The sequence below is a fragment of the Alligator mississippiensis genome, chromosome 5 (genome assembly GCF_030867095.1).
Source record: "Alligator mississippiensis isolate rAllMis1 chromosome 5, rAllMis1, whole genome shotgun sequence".
Classification (NCBI taxonomy): Eukaryota; Metazoa; Chordata; order Crocodylia; family Alligatoridae; genus Alligator; species Alligator mississippiensis.
In genome coordinates, this window is record NC_081828.1 from 69,373,654 (window position 1) to 69,397,577 (window position 23,924).

A 23,924-nucleotide genomic window follows, 5' to 3' on the forward strand; every position below is an offset into this window, starting at 1 on the left:
ATGCAGGGTAGCACAGGGTTGGGTCTGTGCACGCAGGTCTCTGCCAGTATCACAGGGCTGGGGCCAGTGCTGGCAGTAGTTGGTAGGAGCCGCCACCACCTGGGCAGCCTAGAAAGGTAGTCCAGCTGTGGAGTCACCCCAGCCCTGCTATGTGCCCAGGGGGTGGCGGGATGCACCATGGACCAAATGGTGCGTGGGCCAGGTAGGACCAAGGGAACCTCTGTGGGCCAGGTCTGGCCCGTGGGCTGTATTTTGCCTACTCCTGCCTTATGGGCTAATCACAGTCTCCATACCTCCCCTACAGCCATGTCTATGCCTCACACTTATTTTCAGTCATCGCTTAAGTGAGCACCTTGTCCCACAACACCAGGACACTTAGGCCTCCATACTTTTTTTGGAGCTCCGGCTTTCCTGGCTCCCATCTCTGCTGCTCTGGCTGGTCCCTTTGGCCTTGACCCACCACACCAGGTCTGGCTTCCTGGGCTCCAGCCCTTGTCTCACCCTCTTGGGCTCTTATCTCTGACCTGCCCAGGCTGTGACTACTAGCACAGCAATAGGCACCTCAGTTAAATAGGCAGCCACAGCTGCTTATCCCTTTATTTTTCTCTCTCAGTGACAGGAACTGTGGGTGCACACAGAAGTGCAGTTGTAACTCAATGATTTCTGCAAAGCGTTCTGACTCGCACCATTACCCCAGACGAAACAGAAGTTTGTTTTTGTTCCAGGGGGAGGGGAATCTAGCTGCTGGCTGGGAGTTTGCAGCCAGGTTCCCACAGCAATGGCCAGGCTTTCTGTCAGTTCTGGCTGCTTTCAGAATGGGAGTGGGGAAAGGTAGTGGAGGGAGCTCATTCTTGGGGCTTTTCAGCTGGTGCTAAGTGGTCGTGTGGTTGAGTTGGAGCCCCCCACATTGGGGGGGGGGTCCAATACACCCACTCCACCCTGCAGGGAGGCTGAAAAACCCTCAGACTGAACCCTTCTCCTCCCTTTCCACACTCCCATTCTGAAAACAGCAACAGGCTGGGAGTTCCTCAGACACAAGTTACAAAAACACTACATTTTGAAACTTCTTTATCTGATGCCTCATGCAATGAGGGGTCAGATTTTTACCCGATTGTCCATTTTTGAAGCTGTTTGCAGCCATGCACTTGTTTGGTCACAATTTCTTTCTGTGTCCAGATCCAGCGAAAATTGGTACTTCTGTCTGCACTGTAGGTTCCCTGTTATACCACATATATGTATTTTATTCGTACAGACGCAATGTAGGATCCTATATTCCAGTCCAAATGGTCTTTGTTACAGGACAAATGAAACAAAAGATTATGGATCGGAATAGTGTCACAGAATACTTGCTTGGGAGCCCTTGGCTTTATCTGGTCTCTCTCAGTACCCGCTGAAGCCAGCCCAAGTGATGCTTTTAAAGTGGGGTGATCCCTGGCTCCTTCCGACTCTGACACCAACTATGACCCTCCCTTGTTACCTGTGGTACCCCTCAGGGAGTTATCTTCCAGTTCAATTTGTAAGAGTTACTTTACCTCTTCAAAGGGAGAAATGCACCCCCAAGCAGCAAAACACACAGCTCTTTTTCAATACAGGCATTTATTTGGGCAAAGACCCAACGCAAGAAGTTTTTGCCTCCTGAGCCAAAGAGTTAAGCAGTTCCTCTGTCTCCAGTCCAGTCCACACAGTCCTGAACACACTAATATTAGCTCAGCTGTTTTCTCTTCAGTCCTTACAGTCCTGAGCACCCTAAAGTAGTTTGCCTGATCCATTACCAGACTTTGTAGCTCTCAGGCTGACTCTTTAATTTAGGCAGTTTATCTTTTGATGCTTATCTCCCTCTGCTTCTCTTGACCTCTCCTGGCTTTACCTCTAAAGGATATTTGCCAATCCCACCCTGTTGAAGAGTCATTAGGGCTGTTCAGTTATTTTTTGAGGGATGTGTCTTCTGTCAGATAGGCTAGGCAACTCTGGCTTCAGTATCTCTTAACCCTTTCTTCCCTCCTTCCCCCCCTCTCCTGCCTACACACACTTTGTGGGCGGGGGAGTTACGGAGTTAAAGAAACTAAGGCATGCAGCATTATTACAGCATGAACACATTTAAATCAGAAAAATTACAACCATATTCAAATACAAATAGTAGCACGTTATGTTAGATATTAAGCTTTACCAGTGAGCATTCATGTCCTACTTTTCATCGTCCAGTCCTCTTTCATAAACTTATTTAGACTGTAGTTTTAAGTAAGTTTACAAAAAAAATTATAGTGATGTTTTCTCCAACAGCAGCTGCATATTTTGAGGTGGGGGGCCTCAATGAAAATTTGTTGTTTTCTATATGGGCATTTGAAGAACCAGCATGTCCATTTTAACAGGCTACCTCTAAACTGCTTAAAACCCCAATGGCATTACCTCCAGTCACTTCTGCCCTTACTCTAGGGCAAGGTTATTGCTAGGAGGAACTCAGGTTGCAGGAGCTTGAGGGGACTTATGATGTATAACACTTTCTGACATCAATTGGAAATAGACTGAATTATGTGGGTGGCTGAGGAGAGATTTAATTACTCTCCTGACAGGTAAGTAGAGGTGGCATTACATATTTGCGATTATAAGTACTTTAAAGCAGCCTTATTGTACAAGTATGATGCGAATTTCTGAATCCCTGATAGTATGAAAGGCTTAAAATGAGAGATGCCTGGGAAGCTGTCATAGCTGATGCCTGGGTTACCATATTTCCAGGTCCAAAAAAGAGGACACCTATCATGGGCGGGGTTGAGGGTCACCAGGGGGACATGATGTTGGGGGGCAGTGACATGCCAATGCCCTGCCCCTGTCCATTCTGTTTCCCCTCGCTGCCAAGCCACAGCCCCCACCAGCCCTGCTGCTCCCCCTCACTCCAGACTCAGACTCACTGACCCCAGCCCTGCCAATGCCTCTCACTCCCAAACAGCAGTACCCTGCCCCCTGACACCCCAGCCCTGCCGGGTGCCCTCACTCCCGACCCAGAGCCCCCTGCCCCCCCAGCCCTGCTAGTGCCCCTCACTCCTGACCCACAGCACCCTGCCTGCCAGCCCCTCACTCCCGACCCGCAGCACCCTGCCTGCCAGCCCTGTCGATGCCCCTCACTCCTGACCTGTAGCCCCCTGCCCTGCTGGTGCCCCTCACTGCTGACCCGCAGACCCATGCTTTCCCCACACAGACCCATGCAGCTCCTACATTGTGTGCGTGCTGTCTCTCTGTTTCTGTCTGCCTCTCTGTCTGTCTGTTTCCGGTTTGCTGGAGCCCGCATGGGGAGCATGTGACCCCTGACAGCCAATCACCTTGTCAGCCTGGGAAAGCAGAAAACCCAGACGTTTGCTCTTATTTTAAAAACCCGCCTGGATACAGGACAGGGATCCAAAAAAGAGGACATGTCTGGGAAAACCCAGACATACGGTAACCCTATCATAGTATAGGTAAGAAAAGGATTTCTGCTAAGACTTGGGCTTTAGTGGAGAGAATGGAGGTTCTGATCCTAGAACAACTCAGATGGTTGATGCAGAAAAGCATGTTTGTTTTTGAATGACAATGGAGGATAGAAAGATAAGCATGCAAAGTCCTGTGGGTTAGTGGTGTAGCGGTGAATTGGTCCCAGTGGGGCTAATATTCAACAAGTAATTAGAAAGGAGAAGGCTTTACCAGGAAGGCTCAGGGGTAGCCCAAGGCCGTTACTCCAGAGACCAGTGAAACAGTGAAACTGGGAAGCAGTGATGTGCTGCCGAGAGCTTTTAGTTGATTTTTGCAAAAGTGTTATTGCCAACTGGGGAAGGGGGGAGGGCTAAGGCGGGGAAGGAGAATAGTAATGATTCTACTGATCCGTTCAACTCACTGCTATATGCTGCTTGTTAATCTCTCCCTGAGATTACTTACTTTTCCTAGTCTTAAAGTACCTGTAAATGAAAAGAGTAATTTTGATTATTTTAGGTGCACTAAATTGTCAGTTATTTTCTAAATACTTTTACATGGCAGGCTTCTTGCATGCTATTCTACCATGCATGGGTGTGGATGTAAGGAAAGGAGAAAGAGGAGTGTGGGTGTATGTGTAAAGAAAAAGAGAAAGAGGGGTAGAGAAAGACGTACAGAAAACTGGACATTATGATCTACTCTATAAAGGTACATTTTTTTCAGGGATAAAGTATAATCTTTTCAAATGAGTACAATGTGTTTGTCAGTTGATATCTCCCTCTCTTTTGTGGGACACTGAAGATATAATTTCTCTCTGAGCAACCAGGTATTTTTGGTATGTAGGATTTATTGAAACCTAAGGGTAAAACTGTTGTAAGAGTCCCTTTTAAAAATATTTTCCCATATTATTGAACTATAAAATGATATAAAGTTATAGATTTTACTATTAGAACAGGGAGTTTATCCATTTTTTTTATGGTAAGTTGCCTAACGTGTTGTTGGGCACTTTAATATGAAGTCTTCTGAAAGTCGAGTAAGACTTCCTGCTGTGCGCACCGGGTCTGACCCCAGGTCGCTTACGTCGCTCTGCACGCAGGCTGTGGCCAGCAGCCCGGGCAGGCCGGGTCGGAGAGGGCGGGCGCCAAGCTAGAATTAGGCACAGACACGTAACGGTTGATTTTAAGATTGTTTTACTTACACTGAGATGGTCGTGGTGTAGGTTGAGAACTTGCTTGAGTTGCGGTTACAACAAAAAACACAAACACACATGGAGGTTGCAAGGCTCCACGCAGACAGAACACGACAAACTCCGGATGTCCAGGACAAGCGCGCATTAAACTTGTCGTTACGTCCTATAGTAGGCTCTGTTCGAGGACGGGAAGAGGTGGGCGGTGGATCAGGCCACCAAATTCCTCTGAGCGACACACAGGGTTTCTATTACCCTGCCGCGCACACCCAGAGTCCCCACGCGATGGATGCGGAGTCCTCTTCGGCTTGGGCGGAAACTGCTCAAGCCTCTTATACGGCTAGCAGGCCAATTGCTAGCCGCCACGTGTGAATAATTTAGAACTAGCCAATTGCGGGGCATGAATTTGCATACGACGAGCGGGAAACCTTTGCACCGTGCATTTCTGTGCTGCAAAGGAAATGCACCCTGCAAAGATCTCTGCAAAGTGGCAGGAACACTTCCCTGCACGCGGGTTCTCTGCGCAGCAGAACTCCTCCGTGCAACGAAGCTGTATACCCGCGGGGATAATTCTTAGTGCCGAAGCGCACACAAAAAAAAAATCAGACCTTTGGGTCATGACACCTGCTTTAGCCAAATGTGAGGTTATTCCAAAGTATAGATGAAGAAAACTTCCCAACACATTGTGTAAGTATAAAAGGGGGTTATGGAAGCTTGTAAAGAAATTGGCTAGTAACTTAATGCCTCAGTTAATGATGAAGAGATGACTTGTTTTAAAATATTAGTGTGAACTTTTTAATGGTTTATCTGTCTATGTTGTGTTTTTTTCTGTTCTGTTTTTTTGTACCAATAAATCATTCATCAAAGGCACTGAGTTTGACATTCAAATATTCCCATAATGTGGACAAGCATTGCCAACAGCATGAAGAACCAAGGCCTTTTACCTGGCTGCACCTCAGAAAGTAGATGGGGGGAAAAAAAAGAAGACTCCAGAAGGGAGAGCACCCATAATAGGAACATTGTAGACCATGTTCTGGTGATTCTGATGACAGTTCCCAAAGCACTAAAGTAAGGTAAATCTAAATAATAATCCCATATTTACTTAAATACAAGATAAGGTCATTTCCTCCCAGGAGGGGTGGAACCCCACCCCCCCATCAGCATGGGGGCAAAATGTCCCTCATCTTGCATTCCCTTACAAGAAAACATTAAACATGGTGGTTATCATCAGGATCCTGGCTTTCCCTGATAAAAAAAAATCACAAATTCTCTGCTAAACCCCCCCCAAATCTGTGATTAAAATTAAAGGCCCCACCACACCCCCAAGCCTGCTGGTGCCCCTCACTCCCCAGCCACAGCCCCCACAGCCTTGCTGGTGCCTCTTACCACCCACCCACAGCCCCTGCTCCCCCAGCCCTGCTGGAGGGGGCCCCCAGCTCCCAGGGCTACAGACTCGGGTCTGAAGTCCCCTGCCCCCACTAGCCCCCTGCTTTGGGCTCCAGTGGGGTGGCTCCCTGCAGCTGCATGCACTCCAGGAATGCGCACGGCGGTGGGGAGCTGGCTCTCCCCCTCTCCCAGATGAGCCATCTGCCGTCCCGTCCTGCTCCCCACTGGGGCCCTGCAGCTGCACATTGTGGCCCCAGGCCCCAAGCCCCACGTGACTGGGCAGCTATAGGATCCTCAGTCCTCCTCTGCCCCCACACTTACCTGCTGGAGCTGCTTTGCAGGCTGCCTGGAGCGACGTGCATGACCATGCACATGGCACCCCCTGTCTTTCCACCTTCCTCCCGCTCTCTCCCAGCTCCCTGCAGGCTGGAACTCTGCTAGCCTGCAGGTAGCTCATTGCAAAATGGCAAAATCTGCAGGATTCTCTGATAAAATGAGAAATTTGCATTTGCCTTTGGCTAAAGGCAAAATCTGCAGTTTACTTCATTTTTCCATGGGAAACCAGAAAACCTGGATCCCTGGTTATCATTCAATTGCTCCCAAAAGCAGTATGTACTCAGTAATGGAAATCAGCTATGAACATGACTAAATGCAGCCAGCGTTGAGCATGCCTATAAAACACGGCCCCATATTGGGCAAACACACAGATTGGAACATATCAAAAAGATAAGTTATTGTAGCCTATTTGAATAAAATGTTTGGCAGTGCTCATTGAGTGCAGCCCCCCTCAGTGCCGACTCTTTTTTGAAATCATAGTGAGCCACTACATTGCATACATTTTAACTTCTTCACTCTCACAGCTGTGCTGTGCTTTTCTTTCTCATTTCCAATGATTCCTGTTTCTTCTCTGGTCTTAAATGGCTGGCAAAAATCACCAGTGAGGTCCCTAAATGGTTCATCCAGAATCCTTCTGTCACCCTGTATCTCAGCCTATTGCACATGATTGGTGTGGCCCTGCTGTCTAGGAGGTAGAGCCAGACACTGTTGCTCTGCACCTCATCTGTATATACATTTTTGAGGGATCCCATGAATCATGACAAGAACACCTGGTTCCAGTTATGAGTCGGAACTAATTAACCCATGGATCCGTTGTGAGGGGTATCTGGAGTACACACGCGTACTGAGCAGCTCTGAACATTGGGGTTTCCATGGTTGAAATGCTGTTGACTCTGAAGGGGCCCAGCCCAATCAACTATATAGTAAATCATAAGGCTTTTGGCTTTGGACTAATATCATACATCATTTGTAGGTGCCAAAGTGTTGCTTAATTGTATGTTTAGCACCTGTGCTAAAATTTGCAGCAGTTTCAAAACTAGGTGAAATATATAAATTCTGGATGAACTAAGTCCATTGGTACTATATGCAAGTTAGTACAGCTATATTTATTTTAAGAGGGCAAAAAGGCTACTTGACTTCCCAGATTGTTTTTTCCCTGATGTAGCAGTTGGAAATGGACAAATTCAAGACAAACTTCCAATAATTAGATTCAATACCTGAAATTTATAGTTTTTCAATATATAAACTCTAATTATTGGGGGTGTCGTCTTATGTTCGAGTAAATATGATAATAAAGGCATTCTTGTTTGGTGTCCACTGCTGGCACAGGCTGGCCAATGATTGTATAAATACATTCTAAGTTATAACTTCTGCTTTTCTATTGAATTAGCAAAGGACAAGTATTTTCCAAACTTCACATTATTGAAAATTCCAAAGCTACTGAATTCAGTGCACTGTAATTTTATCAACTGGTATATTAAAGAATGTCATAAAAATTAGTCATAGAACTAGCCCATCATAAGGGTGTGGGATTTGGGCCAATCTACATAAAATGTATTCCACAAGAAAAATTGAAATAAGAATTTTTGCATGCTGGTACATTATTTGCCTGAGAAGAAAATTGCTTGTGTTTCAAATTGCAGAGGAGATTTATTTAAAAAGAGAGCTACCTGAGCTAAAAAGAAGCTCAACTGTGCTAAGACAATCATGACTGTGTGAGCGGGCTCATTATCTGCATACGTGTTAGTGGGATTGGGCTCAAAGAGAATAGTAGGTATGTTGCCTCAGCAAATTCAGAACATCAGTGTGCACATTATGGCTAACTGGCTTTAATGCGGAAACTCATTTTAGGTTCCTTCTGCCACTTAATGTTGATGGAGGCCCTTTGAAATGGGAGGATTTAGAAATCTGCATTTATGATAGCACCATCCCTTTATTGCTGTAGCAGAGGATAAAATGAGTATCTTGTAAGCATAATCAGTCTAAAGAGGACAAAAAAATAAATTTACCAAGATCAGAATATTTAGTACTTGACATTTATGTGCTTCTACCACATGTAATAGTTTATCTCAAATTCTAAATGATTACAGTAACTTGTTTTTGAAAATCATTTATAAAGAAATGCATTGAAATAAAAAAGAAAAAAAATCAGTTTAGGAATGAATACTTTAAAGCAATTTGTTAGTTGACATATACTGCCATAGTACATCATATCACATTATTTCAGTCTCATCTGATGTGACATGTAATGTGACTATATAACCCAAAACGACTTAATGCATCATGACTGGTCAGATATTGAAACGTGGAACAGTTTTCAAACTCACAGTTAGTGCTGAACTGTATTTACAAAAGGAGGTTTTTGTTTGTTGTTTGCTTGTGATTTTCTTAAAGAGGATACTACCTAATAGAAAATATGAGTTTTGGTTTGTTTTTTAATTTATAGTGTTTCCCTTATTCAGTGTTATATCCTTAGTTATCTTGTGAAATTATGATTGTTTTCCTTTACTATGTCATCACAGTAAGAACTATGTTATTTGTACCTTTGCACTGTTAGTTGTTTAATATTGCATCTGCTAAAGGATCAGTAACTAAACTAGAGATTTTGTTACATTATGACTTTGTCCCCTATTCAAGAGAGTTGTGCTATGCCTCTCCATACAAATACCTGTAGGTGGTATATATGTTCATGAGGTTTCAGAGTTTGTCCAGACACATTTTGCAAAGTAAATGTTTTCAAAAGTATAGGGAAATTATTTATATACAATCATGATCTCTCTCTCTCTCTTTTTTTGTTTTTTTTTTTTTTGTTAAATGATTTATTTAAGTTCCTTGGTTGAAATTCTGAAGTTTTCACCTCATGTATAAACTTGAAATGTGTCAGAATGTTACCTTTCAGGAATATATTCTTAGTGTCATATTGAGGGAGAAGGGTTAGCACAAGGGGGAAAAAATACCAGCTGACAAATTCCTATTAGATATTCTGGTCCATCCCCAGTCTAAGACAACTAGCATGCAAGAAAATATTAGGAGGCAGGGAGACATCAGGCACAAGAAATACGTTTTTCTTTTTTTAAAGAATTCATATGCATCAGTGTTGGAAGCATCTTCCTGCCTAAGTTACTTCTGCCAAGGCATATAAGTCAAGCCTTGTAGAGCTTTATGAAATTGTTGATGGATTACTAGGTGGGTAGCTTTACAATTTTCCTCTCTTCTGGTTGCTGCTTTTTCTGCACAAGCAGCCACTGTACAATGTGTTAAATAAGGTCTGATTCCTTCAAGAACCATTTAACCTGTGGTTGGATATACTTTGGTGACATTGCACTTGACCCATCTAGCTTTAGATGCTTTCTGGTTGAGACAGATAGTAATGCTATTTTTCTTAATTGACTGATTCTCTACAGAAGTATAATTTGAATGCTCTTTACACATCTAGTGTGCACTAGTCTTTTTTTCCAGATGCGATGAGCTTTGGCAAAATAAAAGAATAACTTCCTGAGAGAGAAAGTATGAAAGGGAGAGTTTACTTTGGTTAAAAATGCCTTTGGTTTATGAACAGCTGTCTTGCCCTTGTGGAAGACCTTGTGAGGATTGTGTCTTTTAAGACTAGAGATTTTGGAGACTCTTCTTTCCAATCAGGCTGCGATCAGGAAACATAGCTTTATGTGAAGGAAATGGAGTTAAATGTCAGTGAATCTGAAGTGTATTAGAGCTGTGTGACAGTTTAGGAAGATCCAAGGTAAAGACTGAGACCTAACTCCTTGGTTTTAGAAAAAAGCATTGACTTGAGGAATATTTTGTCTATGCCATCATGTGAATAAAAAGGAACTTGGATGAAGCTACATTTATAATATCATTTAACATCTTGTAAGAAATTCAAATGAAATTTGAATACTTGGTTTTCTGACAGTGATCTTCCTGCCTTGATATGTCAGACAAAGTTATCCAAATTCCTGCATAGACTGGAATTCATGAATGTTAAGGTTCTTTTTTTTCCCCCCTTGGAAAAATTCTCTGCCTCATTTGGGGCTTACCACAGAAATCTAAGTGGAATAATAGTCTGCTGTTTTGTGGAGATAAAGGCCACCATGAAAAGTCTTTTACATATGTGAATGAACACCTTCACCATTTTAGGAAGATTACAACAGTTGTTTCTTCCTTCTAAAACACAGATTTGGAATAATTTTTATAGAAGAGGGTAAAAAGAATAGAGAGGCCAGTTCAGTCACATATGACGGGTTCCAGGGATATACAGTCTGTGTCTCTGGTGAAATCGTCTTGTTATAGATTCATATTCATAGATGCTAGGATTGGAAGGGACCTCAACAGATCATCGAGTCCACCCCCCCCGCCTAGGAAGAAAAGAGTGCTGGGGTCAGATGACCCCAGCCAGATGCCTATCCAGCCTTCTCTTAAAGACCCTCAAGGTACGGGAGAGCACCACCTTCCTTGGAAGGCCATTCCAAATTTTAGCCACCCTTACCGTGAAGTTCTTCCTGATGTCCTTATGTTTTGGTGGCATTTGAATAGGTGTAGCTGGGATGGCTTCCTGAATATAAATTGGATGACATTGTGGTCCAGAAATCATTCCAAGTAGCATCCCTTTTGCTGTCTTATTCAGCATGCCTATTTTTTATAGCTTAATTTGTATGGAAGTTCAAAAAATTTTGCCTAGGAAATGATCTGTATTGCTTAAGGACTATTCCTTAGCTTCTGGGTTATGCTTTCCATTTTAGGAAAACTATGGAGTGTTAAAGATGTTTTTATATGATGTCATATTTACCATAATGATACTGATATGATCATTTAATTTGTAAAATTATTGACCTTTCCATATTTGATTTTTTTTGCCTTGCTTAGTTGGGTAGTACAGGAAATATTTCTCTCTGTTATTAAACACGGTAAAAGAAAGCTGTTACTATTATTAAAATGAATTTATAAAATATGTTGGAACAATCAGTTCTTAAATATAAGCAGATAATAAAGGTTACAAGTATAATGTGTTCTCTTAGCTGGTGTGTTTTTAGGAGTTGTCTTTAAAGATTGTAGGAAAATTGCTTGCATAGAACAGCAAGTGATAAAGTAATGTATTTGAATTGACCCACTGTTCATCTCTTATAGCTGTTACTGAAAAGCTTGATACTGCTCTGTTAATGGAAGTTAATGTAAATGTTGCCCTTAATTTCAGTGAGAAAATGATCAGGCTCTAAAGATTAATTTAATTTGCTTTTCAAATCTTTTAGAAATGCTTTGATGAGTTTGTGCATGAGGCAAATGCTTTTGACATGCCTGCACAAACTGTATCCTGTTTGAAATCAAATGGTAAAGAAAGAACCAGTTTTTGTTAGGAATAGTTTAAAGCACTGTATGTCAGTGTTTGTATAATCTAAAATGTCCCTGTCAGAACTGGACTCTGTGTAAAATATGTAGTAAGATGTGGTTCTTGCCATCAGCAGCTTACTGCCTAAGAGTATACTGCTCTACCATAATTAAGATTAGTATAAAAATAATGTGCAGAATCTATATCTTTTTCCTCTAGAGTCTAGAAGGATAGTATATATCACCATTTTTAATCAGAGTTACAGCATTGGGATGATGTCCACAGAGACATTTAGAAAACAGTGCTAAATGTAAGATTATTCACAAGCAGGAGAGCAGAGAAGTCCCATTTGCTGTTAGAATTCAGTTTCATTTTCAGCATGCTCATATTCAGGAGATGGATGAGAAGACTTCCCTTTTTGACATCATCGCATTAATGCTTACTACTCCAATTGCTGCTTTGAATGTTTTTTCATACGTCTTCATTCGGTAGTAGAGATTGATGTTTGGATTCTTTCCTGTGTTATGCTTCATTGCAGTTTGTAGCTTCAATATTTCTTATTCTGCGAATTGCTTATAATATGTGAAAGTGAAATTTTATTTTATAAATATCACCATCTTTATTGGTAATATCTGCCAGTAAATTCATGTCTCTGAATGTCTTGGGTGCTTTCCAGAAGTGTTAGACATTTTTGTATTTCCTTCCTTCTTTACATAATTTTCCCTGGTTTGATTTCTGCTGTTTACTTATGCCTCTTTAGCAAGCAAACACCAGGAATCTGCAGAATCCTAAATATTCTTATTGCGACAGTAAACCATATTAACCCTTGCCAGTTCCATTTCCCCTTCATCCACTGGCATGCATTCGCCCAGGGTATCTGGAACACAAGAATGGACCTAAGCATATCTATGATCCTGTTGTTTTAGCAATTTATTACACTAGACATGGTTTTTAAAAAAAAAAAAGTTGGCTGCTTATTAAAAAAAATAAAATTATGTAATAAAAATAATAAAGTAGTGACATGATGCAGACAAAAATACACAAATACAAACACTCCCTGAGATTGAAAGAATGATAGGAAAAACAAATTAATTGCTAAATACAATTTAAAAATACTTCAACTAACTAGCAATGCAGCAAGGTGATGAATGGGTTTTTCTCTAAGCTAGTATTGCTTAAAGAGAAACAATGGGAAAGAAAAACTAGAAGACAAGTATAGCCAGTAGACCTGTGGACATATGTTTCCTGCCAGTAAAATGATATTTTAGAAGTGCAATTAGTAATCTTGTATTGTATTGGGTAAATTAATGCTTAATATAGTGACATCTGTTGGCAATAGTAAACTCATTTAAGAAACACTAGACAAAAGGGCAGTAAATATTATAGAATTACTTCTGAAATAGCTTTTGTTATCTAATTTGTTGCAGATAATCATATTTTAACTCTGTCCTGCATTTGCTCATTGCAGTAGCTAATGCAGTGGTTCTTAATTTGTGTTCCATAACCATTCCTGGTGATCAGCAGAATGAAATGTTTTGAGAATTAACAAGTGGAGTGTTGGAAGGAAAAGTGGGTCACCGATCCTGGTCTGGAGTGGGCCATAAAGTAAAAGGAAAAAGCAGAGAAGCATCCTTTTAGTGTGTGGTGGCTTTCTCAGTTAATGTGCTCCGTGAGAGCATTTCTATACCAATATGTAGGACTGACCTTGAGGTCATGCTCTACCAGTCTATGCTGCTTTTCTTTTTCTGTATTTTTCTGTGTAGCCCATGCTAAAAACAGCCACATTGTCTATCTTATTTATAAAGAAGATACCTGCTGGGAATTGTGGACTATTTTTTTCATTCTCTGCATGTATTGACTTACTGGTTGTAGAGAAAAAAAGTGGGATGCAGAAGGGTTAGACATTGGGAATGGCAAATTGTGCAATTTTAGCTGTTGGATCTCTCTGCTTGAGATCTGCTCACCTTGGTAAATTCTGAATGCACTTCAGAAACTAGAGCTAGGACGTGATCTACAACAGGCACAACATAACTTGGAAGTTCATCAGAGATCTTGAAGTTGGACTGAATTGCTTTTGGGGATTAAGCAAAGTAATGTACAAATAGTCATTAGCTTCAGGGCAGCCTTCAGGTAAACCCTAACAATCAGAGTAGATGTATCCTAAAAAGTAACTTCATGCTTTGTATTGTAGGAAAAAGGTTTGGATAATCCAGTGCATTGACACATTAGATTCTGAATGTCCTTAATAAAAATGCATTATCTATGTCATTTACTTCTAGGTCTAACATAAGGCCAGACTATGCAGATACAAGTTTTCATGAGTTCAAAATGCACACCTTCAGTCGTGTCACATCCTGCAAAGTTTGTCAGATGCTTCTGAGGTGAGTCATCAGTGAAATATTTTCTACCAAGATACTTAAAGGATTGTAAGAAAATTGTATAGATAGCTAGATATGTGTTCAAGGTAAAGAGGCTATAAAATGAACCTAATATAAATGATATTTTTTGATATAGGAAAAAAAAAACCTTACCAAACAAAAAATGATGTTAAAATCTTGGACCCTCAACATGCAGGCACACTATTAAAAATGTCTCTTTAGCATTATTCTCTCCTTTTCCTTCTGTTTCCTCAACACATTTCTTTTGGTTTTGTATAGTAATTAATTCTTCCTGAAGTTAGAATTCGGATAGCTTGTCTACTAGAGTACCAGCACCACTAAAGCAGCACGCAGAACTCTGTCTTGTGAGCCACAGGATCCTCAGAACAGAGTGAAGTTTCAGGCATTGAGGGGGAGCCGGAAGGTTTTCTGTCTTGTCAAATTCTCCACAACATATGAGAAACTGAGCTGTAAAAATGAGTGAACAGGCTTTTCCTGTTAGTAGACCAATGTTGTTGAACTGGAGGAATGTAGAGGAACCAGGGGGCAGACAAATTCAGGCTTCCTTCCTTTTCTCCCCAAAGTTTCATTGCGCACCTAAAAAATATTTACAATGCAGTATTTTTATATTAATTGAAAATACTTCATATCTTGTGAGACCCTACTAGGGTTTTCATGATTAAGATGCCAGTGCTTATTTTCATATTTATTTACATTTATACTAATTTCTTCATGTTTGACTTGTGAGGATCACTTAATTTCCAAGGTGCAGACTTTTTGGCTCCCTCTACAGGTTACACTTATGGTGAGAAACCAGGTAATTGTGCCTTAAGTGTGACCCAGCTACATGTTCAACCAATTAATGGTATGATAAAACCATTTGCATTTTATAAGGTACAAAGTTATTCCACAAAAATGTGTAATAACTTTGTAACTTATTCTAATCACACCAATAATTGAAATTGTGGCCAAGTGCTCCCATGTGGTGGGAGCCCTATCAACTGAGGCACTCCTAGCCCCAGGGTTGACCCACCAGCTGCCAGCCCTACAGCCGACAAGGCTCACATTGGTGGTAGCATTGTTAGCTGATGGGCTTGTGTGTGAGTGTTACGTTATATTACCATGTAATGCAGACTCCAGACTGAGCCAAAAGATCTTGGAGATAGCTAAGCCCAGCGTGAAGGTGCTAGCAAAGGCCGCTGCAGTTGGGTTCCTAATTGTTGAGCTGTTTAGGGCTGGAAAATCATACAAATGAGCTCCTTCTTCTCCACACTAGGCACAAACAGAAGTGCAGCTCCTGGGTCTAACTCATGGTGATTCATAGAAATTACCATGAGTTAGACTGATCCTCCTGATCCAACAGATGTTAGCTGTTGGATCAAGAGGGTAGAGAGAGGCTGCATCTTCCCCTGGTTCCTCCCCAACTTGCCCCTCCAAACTCCACTGCTGTCTCTGGATGGGGTGGGGAGAAAAGGCAGGGGAAGGAGGTTGTTCTGGGGTTTTCTCAGCTCTGCTGGACCAGGGGGGAAAGTGGGTAGATTGGAGCCACCCCAAGGGATGGACTCCAATCCACTGGACCCCCCCCCTCCCCCACTTCAGTGGGGCTGAGAAAACCCTAGAAGGGACATCCCTGCCCTGCCTTCTCTGTCTCCCATCCAAAAACAGCAGCTCAGACAGAAATTAATTAAGTCACTCCACTTAAGAGAGGCTTCATTTGAACCCTCATACAATGAGGGTTAATTTGTTATGCGATCAGAGGGCTTTGCAGCTGTGCTCTTCTGTTTGGGCATAGGTTCAGAGTGATTTCAAGGGGCTGATGGCATAACAAATGTAATTTCTGTCCATTCCTACCATCTCCTAGTAGTCTGAACTAGAATCAAAACTATGGGTAGAACTGAATCAAAACCCCACTTCTTGAAATTCAGTTGGGTTCAGATTCCAGTTAATTTAATTGTTTTGGATAATACTCATCAACAGGATGATGGATCTCTCTGGGGGTGGTACTCAGTAATTCTTAAAATTTGCCAACATCTATCAAGGCAGGTATTTAAGAAAGCCTTTAGTGCTGAGAAGAACAAAAACCAAATGAAAACAAATGATTTTACTCAAATAAATCCAGTCCTAAAATGCATAGCAAAAAATCATAATTCCCAGTGAGATCAACTGGAGTATAAATCATTGATAAGGTAGCTACACCATGCTTGGTGCAAATTTAGAGTGTACTGTGCTATGCCAGAGCCACTTTGTGCCAAATTGAAATAGAGTGTGTTATTCTACTAGTAGTCCAGAAGAAGTGTCTGGTTGTAATTTAAAATGGCTTGAAATGATGTAAAGCAGATTGGTGTTGCGTGTTGTCCATAGATAGTTGCCACTATTCCTCAGGTCCTTAACTATTATCATTACGCAGCACAGCAAATGACTTCTAATACATTCTGCAAGATCCCTTTTATTTCTTTTATGTTAAAGATTTCATATGTATAGACTTTATCACCCTTAATGTATCACTACCTAATTTTACTTTTACAGAGGAACATTTTATCAAGGCTATTTATGTTCTAAGTGTGGAGCTGGAGCGCACAAAGAATGTTTAGGAAGATTAGACAATTGTGGCAGAGCTAATTCAGGTGGTAAGTCACTTTTATTGTTGGAACACTGTTTCTAATTAGGACATAAAACTTGCTAGATATAATTAAGGTTTAATTTACTTCTAATTTGTGTTTATTGTAACATGCATACTTTTGAGACTACCATTTATAAGGCCAATTAGAGTTGCATTTAAAATTCATAAGGATGTCTATTCTTACTAAACTGAAATGAGAGCAAGAGAGGAAGAGCTATTATGGGACAAATTGTATCCTTTAGTCTGCATGTCCTGCATAGCAAGAAAATAATTTGGTTTTGATTGTGACCATTTATAAGTAATTTCTACCATAAGGAACACCAGCTTTTGCTCCTCATCCCCTTATCTTCACTTTTGTTGTAGTCTTCTTTCTTATCTCCTTGAGCTGTTTTTATTGTCTCGACTCTTCCACTTTAATTCTCTTTTTGATCTCATTGTTTTTTTTAGTTTCTACTCACTCCACTCAGAATGTTCTAACAAGGATTATTGTTGGCTTACTACTACCCATATCTAAAGACTTTTCTTTTCTTATCCTAGTCGATCATTCCTGTCCCATGGGTTCTGTCCCTGACAGTTGTCACTCTGTGCTTTCCTGATTCTCCTTCTACCATTGTAACAATTCTTTCAGTGCATCTGTTGGAGGCTCTTCCTTTTATTCCTCTCTGTTTGAGACCTTCATTCTTGTTTCCAGTAACCTTATCTAGTCTTGAGATTTCATCTACACTGTTTCTTCTGAAACTCTGAAGTGCCTTTTCAGCTTCTGACCAATTACCATCTTTGGCCGTGTCCAGACTAGTGTGGCTGTTCAGTAGGTGGGGCTGCATATCTGACTGTGGCGCCACACACTGCACATTCAGGCATTTCCCACACTTCTACCTTGCAGTGCAGGGGTTTTTTTTGACCCTGGGAGATCCTGGGGTGAAATACTCTCACAGAAAAAAAGCTAGCTGGTGCACATGGCTACAGTGCGAGCCGTCCCCAAACTGGAGCCTGGCCTGCTGGAGCCACGCTTTAGCTGCAGGCCAGACTCCCATCTGCAGGAGAACTGTGGCTGCAGCTTCTCTGGCCACCAGTCCTGACTCCTGCACAGAGGGTGCGTGGCATGGGTGTTCCCCGGGGACAAGAAGCAGCAGTGTGTCGCTGCTTCTTGTCCCTGGGGAACCAAAACATCCGTGCTAGTCTGGATGCGGCCTCTGTTTAGTATTGCATTTCTGCCCAGGTGTCCCACCACTAACTTAAAATGGAAATTTCTCATATTGTTCCTCATTTCTTTCCTTTTGCCTATCAGTTGCTGGCCATGACCGTAGCCTTCAACCAGCCAGGCTCATAACCTGAGTGGTCTTCATCCATCTATCTCTCAAAAAATTCTCCCTCTTCTTCTTAGTGCTGATAATTCTGCTCACCCAATGAACGTATTCCTTTTGTTACTGGGAATGTTCCTGCCTAAATTTTCTGAATAACTTCAGAGCTTCTTATACTTACTGGAACACAAAAAAAATTATGAAAAGATTTCTTGTCTTTCTTGAAAAAGACCTTTTCATTGAAACTTTTCTGATCAGCTCCCTTTTAACTTTTCTAAAAGCTATACTTTCCTTTACAGACTTACTGCTTAAAATCTCATATGCCTTGTCCATGCCTTCCTTAGGATACTGTAACTTCATAGTTTCATAGTAGTTAGAGGTCAGAAGGGACCTGAATAGATCATCTAGTCTAACCCCCTGCCACTGGTTGGAGCACACGCTGGGATCACATGACCCCAGACAGGTGTTCATCCAACCTCTTTTTGAATTTAGCCAAGGTAGGAGCGAGGACCACTTCCCTAGGAAGTTGGTTCCAGATCCTAACTACCCTGATAGTGCCTCCTAATCTCTAACCTGAAGCTATTCTCTAGCAGCTTCTGGCCACTGTTCCTCGTCACCCCAGGTGCTGCTGGGGAGAATAGGGCTCCTCCTATTTGCTGCTGATCTCCCCTACCTAATGAGTTTGTAGGCAGCCACCAAATCCCCCCTCAGCCTCCACTTGCTGAGGCTGAACAGGTTCAGGTCCCTCAGTCTCTCCTCATAGGGCCTGCCCTTTTGCCCTCCAACCAAGTGGGTGGCCCTTCTCTGAACCCTCTCAAGGCAGGCCACATCCTTTTTAAAGTGGTGTCCAGAACTGGACGCAGTACTCCAGTTGAGGCCTGACCAATGTCACGTAGAGGGGAGTATCACCTCTCTGGACTGGCTTGAGATGCATCTTTGGATGCACAACAAGGAGTGGTTGGCTTTGCTGGATACAGTCTGGCATTGGTGGCTCATGTTCATCTTGGAGTCAATAATGACTCCAAGATCCCTTTCTGTCTCTGTGTTCACAAGGGGGGAGCTCCCCAGCTTGTATGTATGCTGTGGATTCCTTCTCCCAAGGTGCAGCACCCTGCATTTATCTACATCGAACCCCATCCTATTACCATCCGCCCACCTCTGTAGTCTGTCTAAGTCTACTTGCAGCCTCTCTCTCCCTTTGAGTGTGCCTACCTGTCTCCACATCTTGGTGTCATTGGCAAACTTGGACAACATGTTTTCCACCCCCTCATCCAAGTTGCTGATGAAGATCTTGAACAGTGTAGGCCCCAGGACTGAGCCCTGGGGGACCCCACTGTTCTCATCCCGCCAGGTCGAGTACGACCCGTCTGCCACCACTCTCTGGGTGTGCCCCATCAGCCCATTTTTTTACCCATCCAACTGTGTAGGCATCAGTGCCACAGTCGCTCAGTTTACTAATGAGAATGGGGTGAGAGACAGTGTCAAAGGCCTTCTTAAAGTCCAGAAAGACTACATCCACAACGACACGATCATCCAGGGATTTAGTTACCTGGTCATAAAAGGCCATCAGGTTGGTCTGGCAGGACCTGCCTTTGATGAACCCATGTTGATTTCCTCTGGGCATGATCTCCCCTGCTGGCCCCTCACAGATGTGCTCCTTAATGAGCTTACTTTTTGATCCTCTACTTTCTGACCTTACTACAATTTACAATAAATGGAAAAACCTTTCTCAAAAAGTAATCCCCACTTTCACTGTTTGGATCATCTTGAGTTCATGTTTGCATTCCTTTACTGGATCTTGCTCAGCTTCTGCATCAGGGTCTCAATCCTGCTCTGATTCTCACTTTTGAGGCTCTGCACAAGCCTGTTTCTGCCTCCATTTCAGGTCATGTAATTTCCTGTTTTCCGTTTTGCTCTGCATGAGTATTCTGCCCTTCTGTATCCTTTGTTTTCTTCTTCCACTCTAGATCCTAGATCAGGAAAGGGGCATCATTAAGCAGGGCACATGTTGATATTCCATTGAAGCCAGTAGGATTGAAATGCTTTCCTGAACTGGGATTCTAGTTTTTTATGTTGTCTTCCATGCTGTTTTTAGGCTGGGAAAAGTATTTTGTTTCTGCACCAAGAATGATGCTTTCCCCATTCAAACCTCTTCTCTGATATACGTCTTCTTAAAAACCTTATACTGATATTTCACCAAATTAGACTTCTAAAGTATATGCATGTTTAAAGCAATCTAATGTAACAAATAAATTAATACATTTTCCCACAAGAGCTCTACGTTCCCGAAGAAAAGCTTCCCATATTTTCACTTTTACACCTTTTATTGAAATTGTTTTTATAATGTTTATTTTAATTACATTGCAGGAAGCCTGGGGGCTGGGGGCTTATCTTTCTATTCATCTGTAAAGTGCTATGCATGTACATAGTACGATGTAAATCTAATCAGAAATGCCTAGTCAACTCAGCTGCTTATTTTTCCCCAGTTCTTGTGAATATACACTTATGCAATGCTGTGGAGTTGCTGGAGGTTAAAAATCACACATACGTTGCTTCATGAATTAATCTATTGAATAAATTATTGTTTTACAACATCAGAGATGCAGAATGTTCTTTTGGATTTTATTTAAATTTTTTTGCCCTGATTTTCATTTTATAAATAGTACCGTATGATCATTTTATGAATTGGTCCTTGTTCAAGTCATGCTGGTAGAATTCAGTTACTAAATTAGTACATATCACCTCCTTTTATTTATTTTGTTTACATCTGATGGTTTTCTGTCCCCTGTGTACTTTTGCTTTCTCTCTTTTGTCCTTCCCTTTCCAATCTAAAAGCTCCAATATTTCTTTAGCTACTGCAAGGGCTGAGAAACTTGTAAAAATACCCTCATGTGTTGTATGTGGAATCACCACTAAGGACTAGGGTATTCCACCTGTGCAATCTATCTCAAGAAAGGGGTGGTCCAAAACTGCACAATTTAAGGAAGAAAGCAGAGAATGAACTTTAGCTCAGTCACAATTCTGTCCTGCCTCACACTGCTTCTTTGTGTGTGTGGGCAATGAGGGAGATAGAAGGGTAAATTCATCCATTTGATGGAGCTCCTTCCTGATTCTTGAACCTAATGAACACAAGTCAGGGTTTCCCTCACTGTTTTCCTTTCTATGTCCTTTTCTTGTCCACTTGCTCATGCGAGGGAGGATTGGGTGATGAATTCTGCCAAATCTGCTGTGCCTGTAGTCTCAGTTGGAGCAGAGTTTTAGCAAGAGGCTTTACCCCTTCTTCCTTCACTGCTTAATAAGGTTGAGCACAAAGGACATAATCCTTGGAATAAGGATAACATGCAGCTCGAATTTGAACAGTCCTTTGGAATTATTTCATTAGCTCTTGGGAACTCGGATCTAGCCCACTGCATTCCCGTTGTATTGTATCACACTATAAAGCATAACAATCTTGGAGCATATTATAAGAAAAACACACCAATGAAAATATCCCATACATGTTTACGTGTTCATGCTTTTAGGCAGAAAAAACTATGCATTTCAATGAAGAAAGTGTCAGTATCATTGTAATACAGGTTTAGAGCTGTTCCTTTTAAAATCCAGCTTTATTCAAGATATTTTTTTTTTTTTTTTTTAAAAGAAGCTAGTTTCCCTCTGAAAATGTTCTCTAGTGTTGCTGTTACTCTTGTGGGAAATTAAGGGTAATTTTTCTGTTGTTGTTAGATAAGAACATATAACGAATAAGGGTGAATAATTCAGTGGTAATAGAATGCCTGTAACATTTATTGTACTGGTACTTGTTTTTATATGAGGACAATTACATTATCTTATATGGAAGAGTATAAAAGATGCAAGAGACACTGGAGAATTAGTATCAGCTTGAACAATATTTCCTGGCCCTTGCTGTATAGCGTGAGTTATGGTAACAAAGCTGATATGCCTATCACATGATAAATTGTTGGTCTGTCTAATCCAGTATTTTGGTCTATCCAATGGCCGTATCAAATGCTTCACAGGAAAATGTAAATCTTTTCTTCTACTCTAACCCCCTGTAGATTGTGCCTCAAGAAGGTTCCTTCTTCAGCCTTTTAGAGTTTGCTTTATGTTGAAGCATGAAGTTCTCTATCTGTTACACATTTTAGCTAATCTAATTGTGGACCTGTTTGATTGTATAAAGGTCTCATCCTTTTTGCCTCACTGTACTGTAGCATGGGATGCTGTGAGTAGTTTGTGTTCTATTAGAAAAGATTTTTGTTAATGTGTGGGTTTTTACCTTTTAATTTCATTACATGACCTTTTGTTTTTCTGTTATGAGAGTAAACAAATAGAATCCACCACCTGGCCACTTCTATATTGTTCATTACTTTCTATACCTGCATCATGTCATCTTTTATTAGTATCCTTTCTAAACCAAATAGATCTAAACCTATTATTATCTCCTTCTGAGTGGAAGTGTTTTCATGCCTGAGATAATTTCTAGTGCCCTTTTCTAGATCTTTTCTATTTCTAGAGACCCATTTTGTGTGGGAAGGCTATCAGAATTGGAAAGTACATTCAGGATGAGAGTGTGCCTTCTATTTATGTAATAGTATTGTAGTATTTCAGCATTTTTCTCTCTCCCTTTCTAAATACAATTTATCACTTATTTTCTTTTTAGATCAGAGGTTTCTGTAATGATGCTTAGACCTTGCTCTGAGAGGTTTAAGTTCCTTTGAAGTTCATTCCAAGTCTCAGTGGGTGAAAATCCAAAAGATCAACTTGCAAAGAAAGATGAAACCTTTAGAATGACAAATTTAATAAGTGTTGGGTGTAAATGATACATCTAGGAGGGAAATGTTGACAATATCTAAAGATAAATTGCTGCTTTGTCAAGCTGTCCCATAGACAAACATATGCTGGTTCTTTAGACATCTTGTTTTAAAGAAAGCCAGCTCACTAGATTAGAGAAATTGTCATGTTAAAGATTCTGTTGTAATTTGCTGAATGGTGTAATGCTTCCAAATTTACCTCTGGCTTTAATTATTGTTGTTTCTGTCTGGACTTCCTTAAGTACCTCTGGTGAAGGAAGTCCTGTGGCAGTGCTTACTTTGGCTTTTGCCAGTTTTTACTTTCTGCAGCACTGCTTTGTTCATTCCCAAGCAGTCTTCTGAATCTTTTTGCCATTTGATCCTAAACCCCATCAGCAATATTATTATACTCTAACTCCCAGATCAAATCTTCCTCCACACTTCTGCTCATATGTAACCCCGTCATTGGGGTTGTCTAACAAAGCACAGACTTTATAAAATATGTGCATGTGCATTTTCACTATTGGGACATTTATAAAAGCATCCAGGTTTCCAGTGACTCTGTTCAACTAAAAAAATTGGGCTGCTGAAGATATATTTTCTATAGTACTTGCACTCACTAGTTTGAACCTTTTTATCCCTATGTCCTGTTGTAACATTTCCCTGCTCTCCTTCTGTATTGTCTTTTCTTTTTGTCAGTCATATTTCTGCCTCTGACCCTTAAGGCTGTTCTCCTCACGGAAAAACTTCTGCATAAGACAGGAAAAGGAGAACTATTTCACCTTGGCTTCCTGCCTGGTGAGTGGGGGCTTCCAGAGGCAGAGGATGCTGTATATCAGGGATGTCAAACCATCCAGACCCTTCTCAGCATACCTGATCCAGCCACTTCTTCAGCATCTTACGTAGTGTGGATCCCTGAGCAGCTGGAATGGGGGGCAATGTATGGTACAGTCCAGCCAGAACAGCAGCCACACTGTATGTGGTGGCTGCCCCAGCAGTTTCGGGACTGTGTCGCACACAGCACTTGCTCCAGTCACTCCAGGATCCAGTGCCCTACATGGTGCCTGAATGCAGAGTAGGTACTGTGTAGCTGCCAGGGCAGCCACCTTGTGCAGCATGGTTGCTGCTCTGGCCAGTCTGCACTGCATACAGCTCCTGTTTCAGCCACTTCA

The 23,924-nt window shown here is 41.5% G+C and overlaps 1 protein-coding gene across 1 annotated transcript in view; it reads left to right on the forward strand.

The window, feature by feature from the left end:
* The window catches only part of VAV3 (vav guanine nucleotide exchange factor 3), a 318,958-nt gene that overhangs the window by 187,656 nt on the left and 107,378 nt on the right, over positions 1-23,924 (forward strand). Inside the window, exons 16-17 of the mRNA XM_019479355.2 lie at positions 13,946-14,047; positions 16,571-16,671. Coding sequence (XP_019334900.1) covers positions 13,946-14,047; positions 16,571-16,671 — 203 coding nt within the window. The remainder of the gene's footprint in view (positions 1-13,945; positions 14,048-16,570; positions 16,672-23,924) is intronic.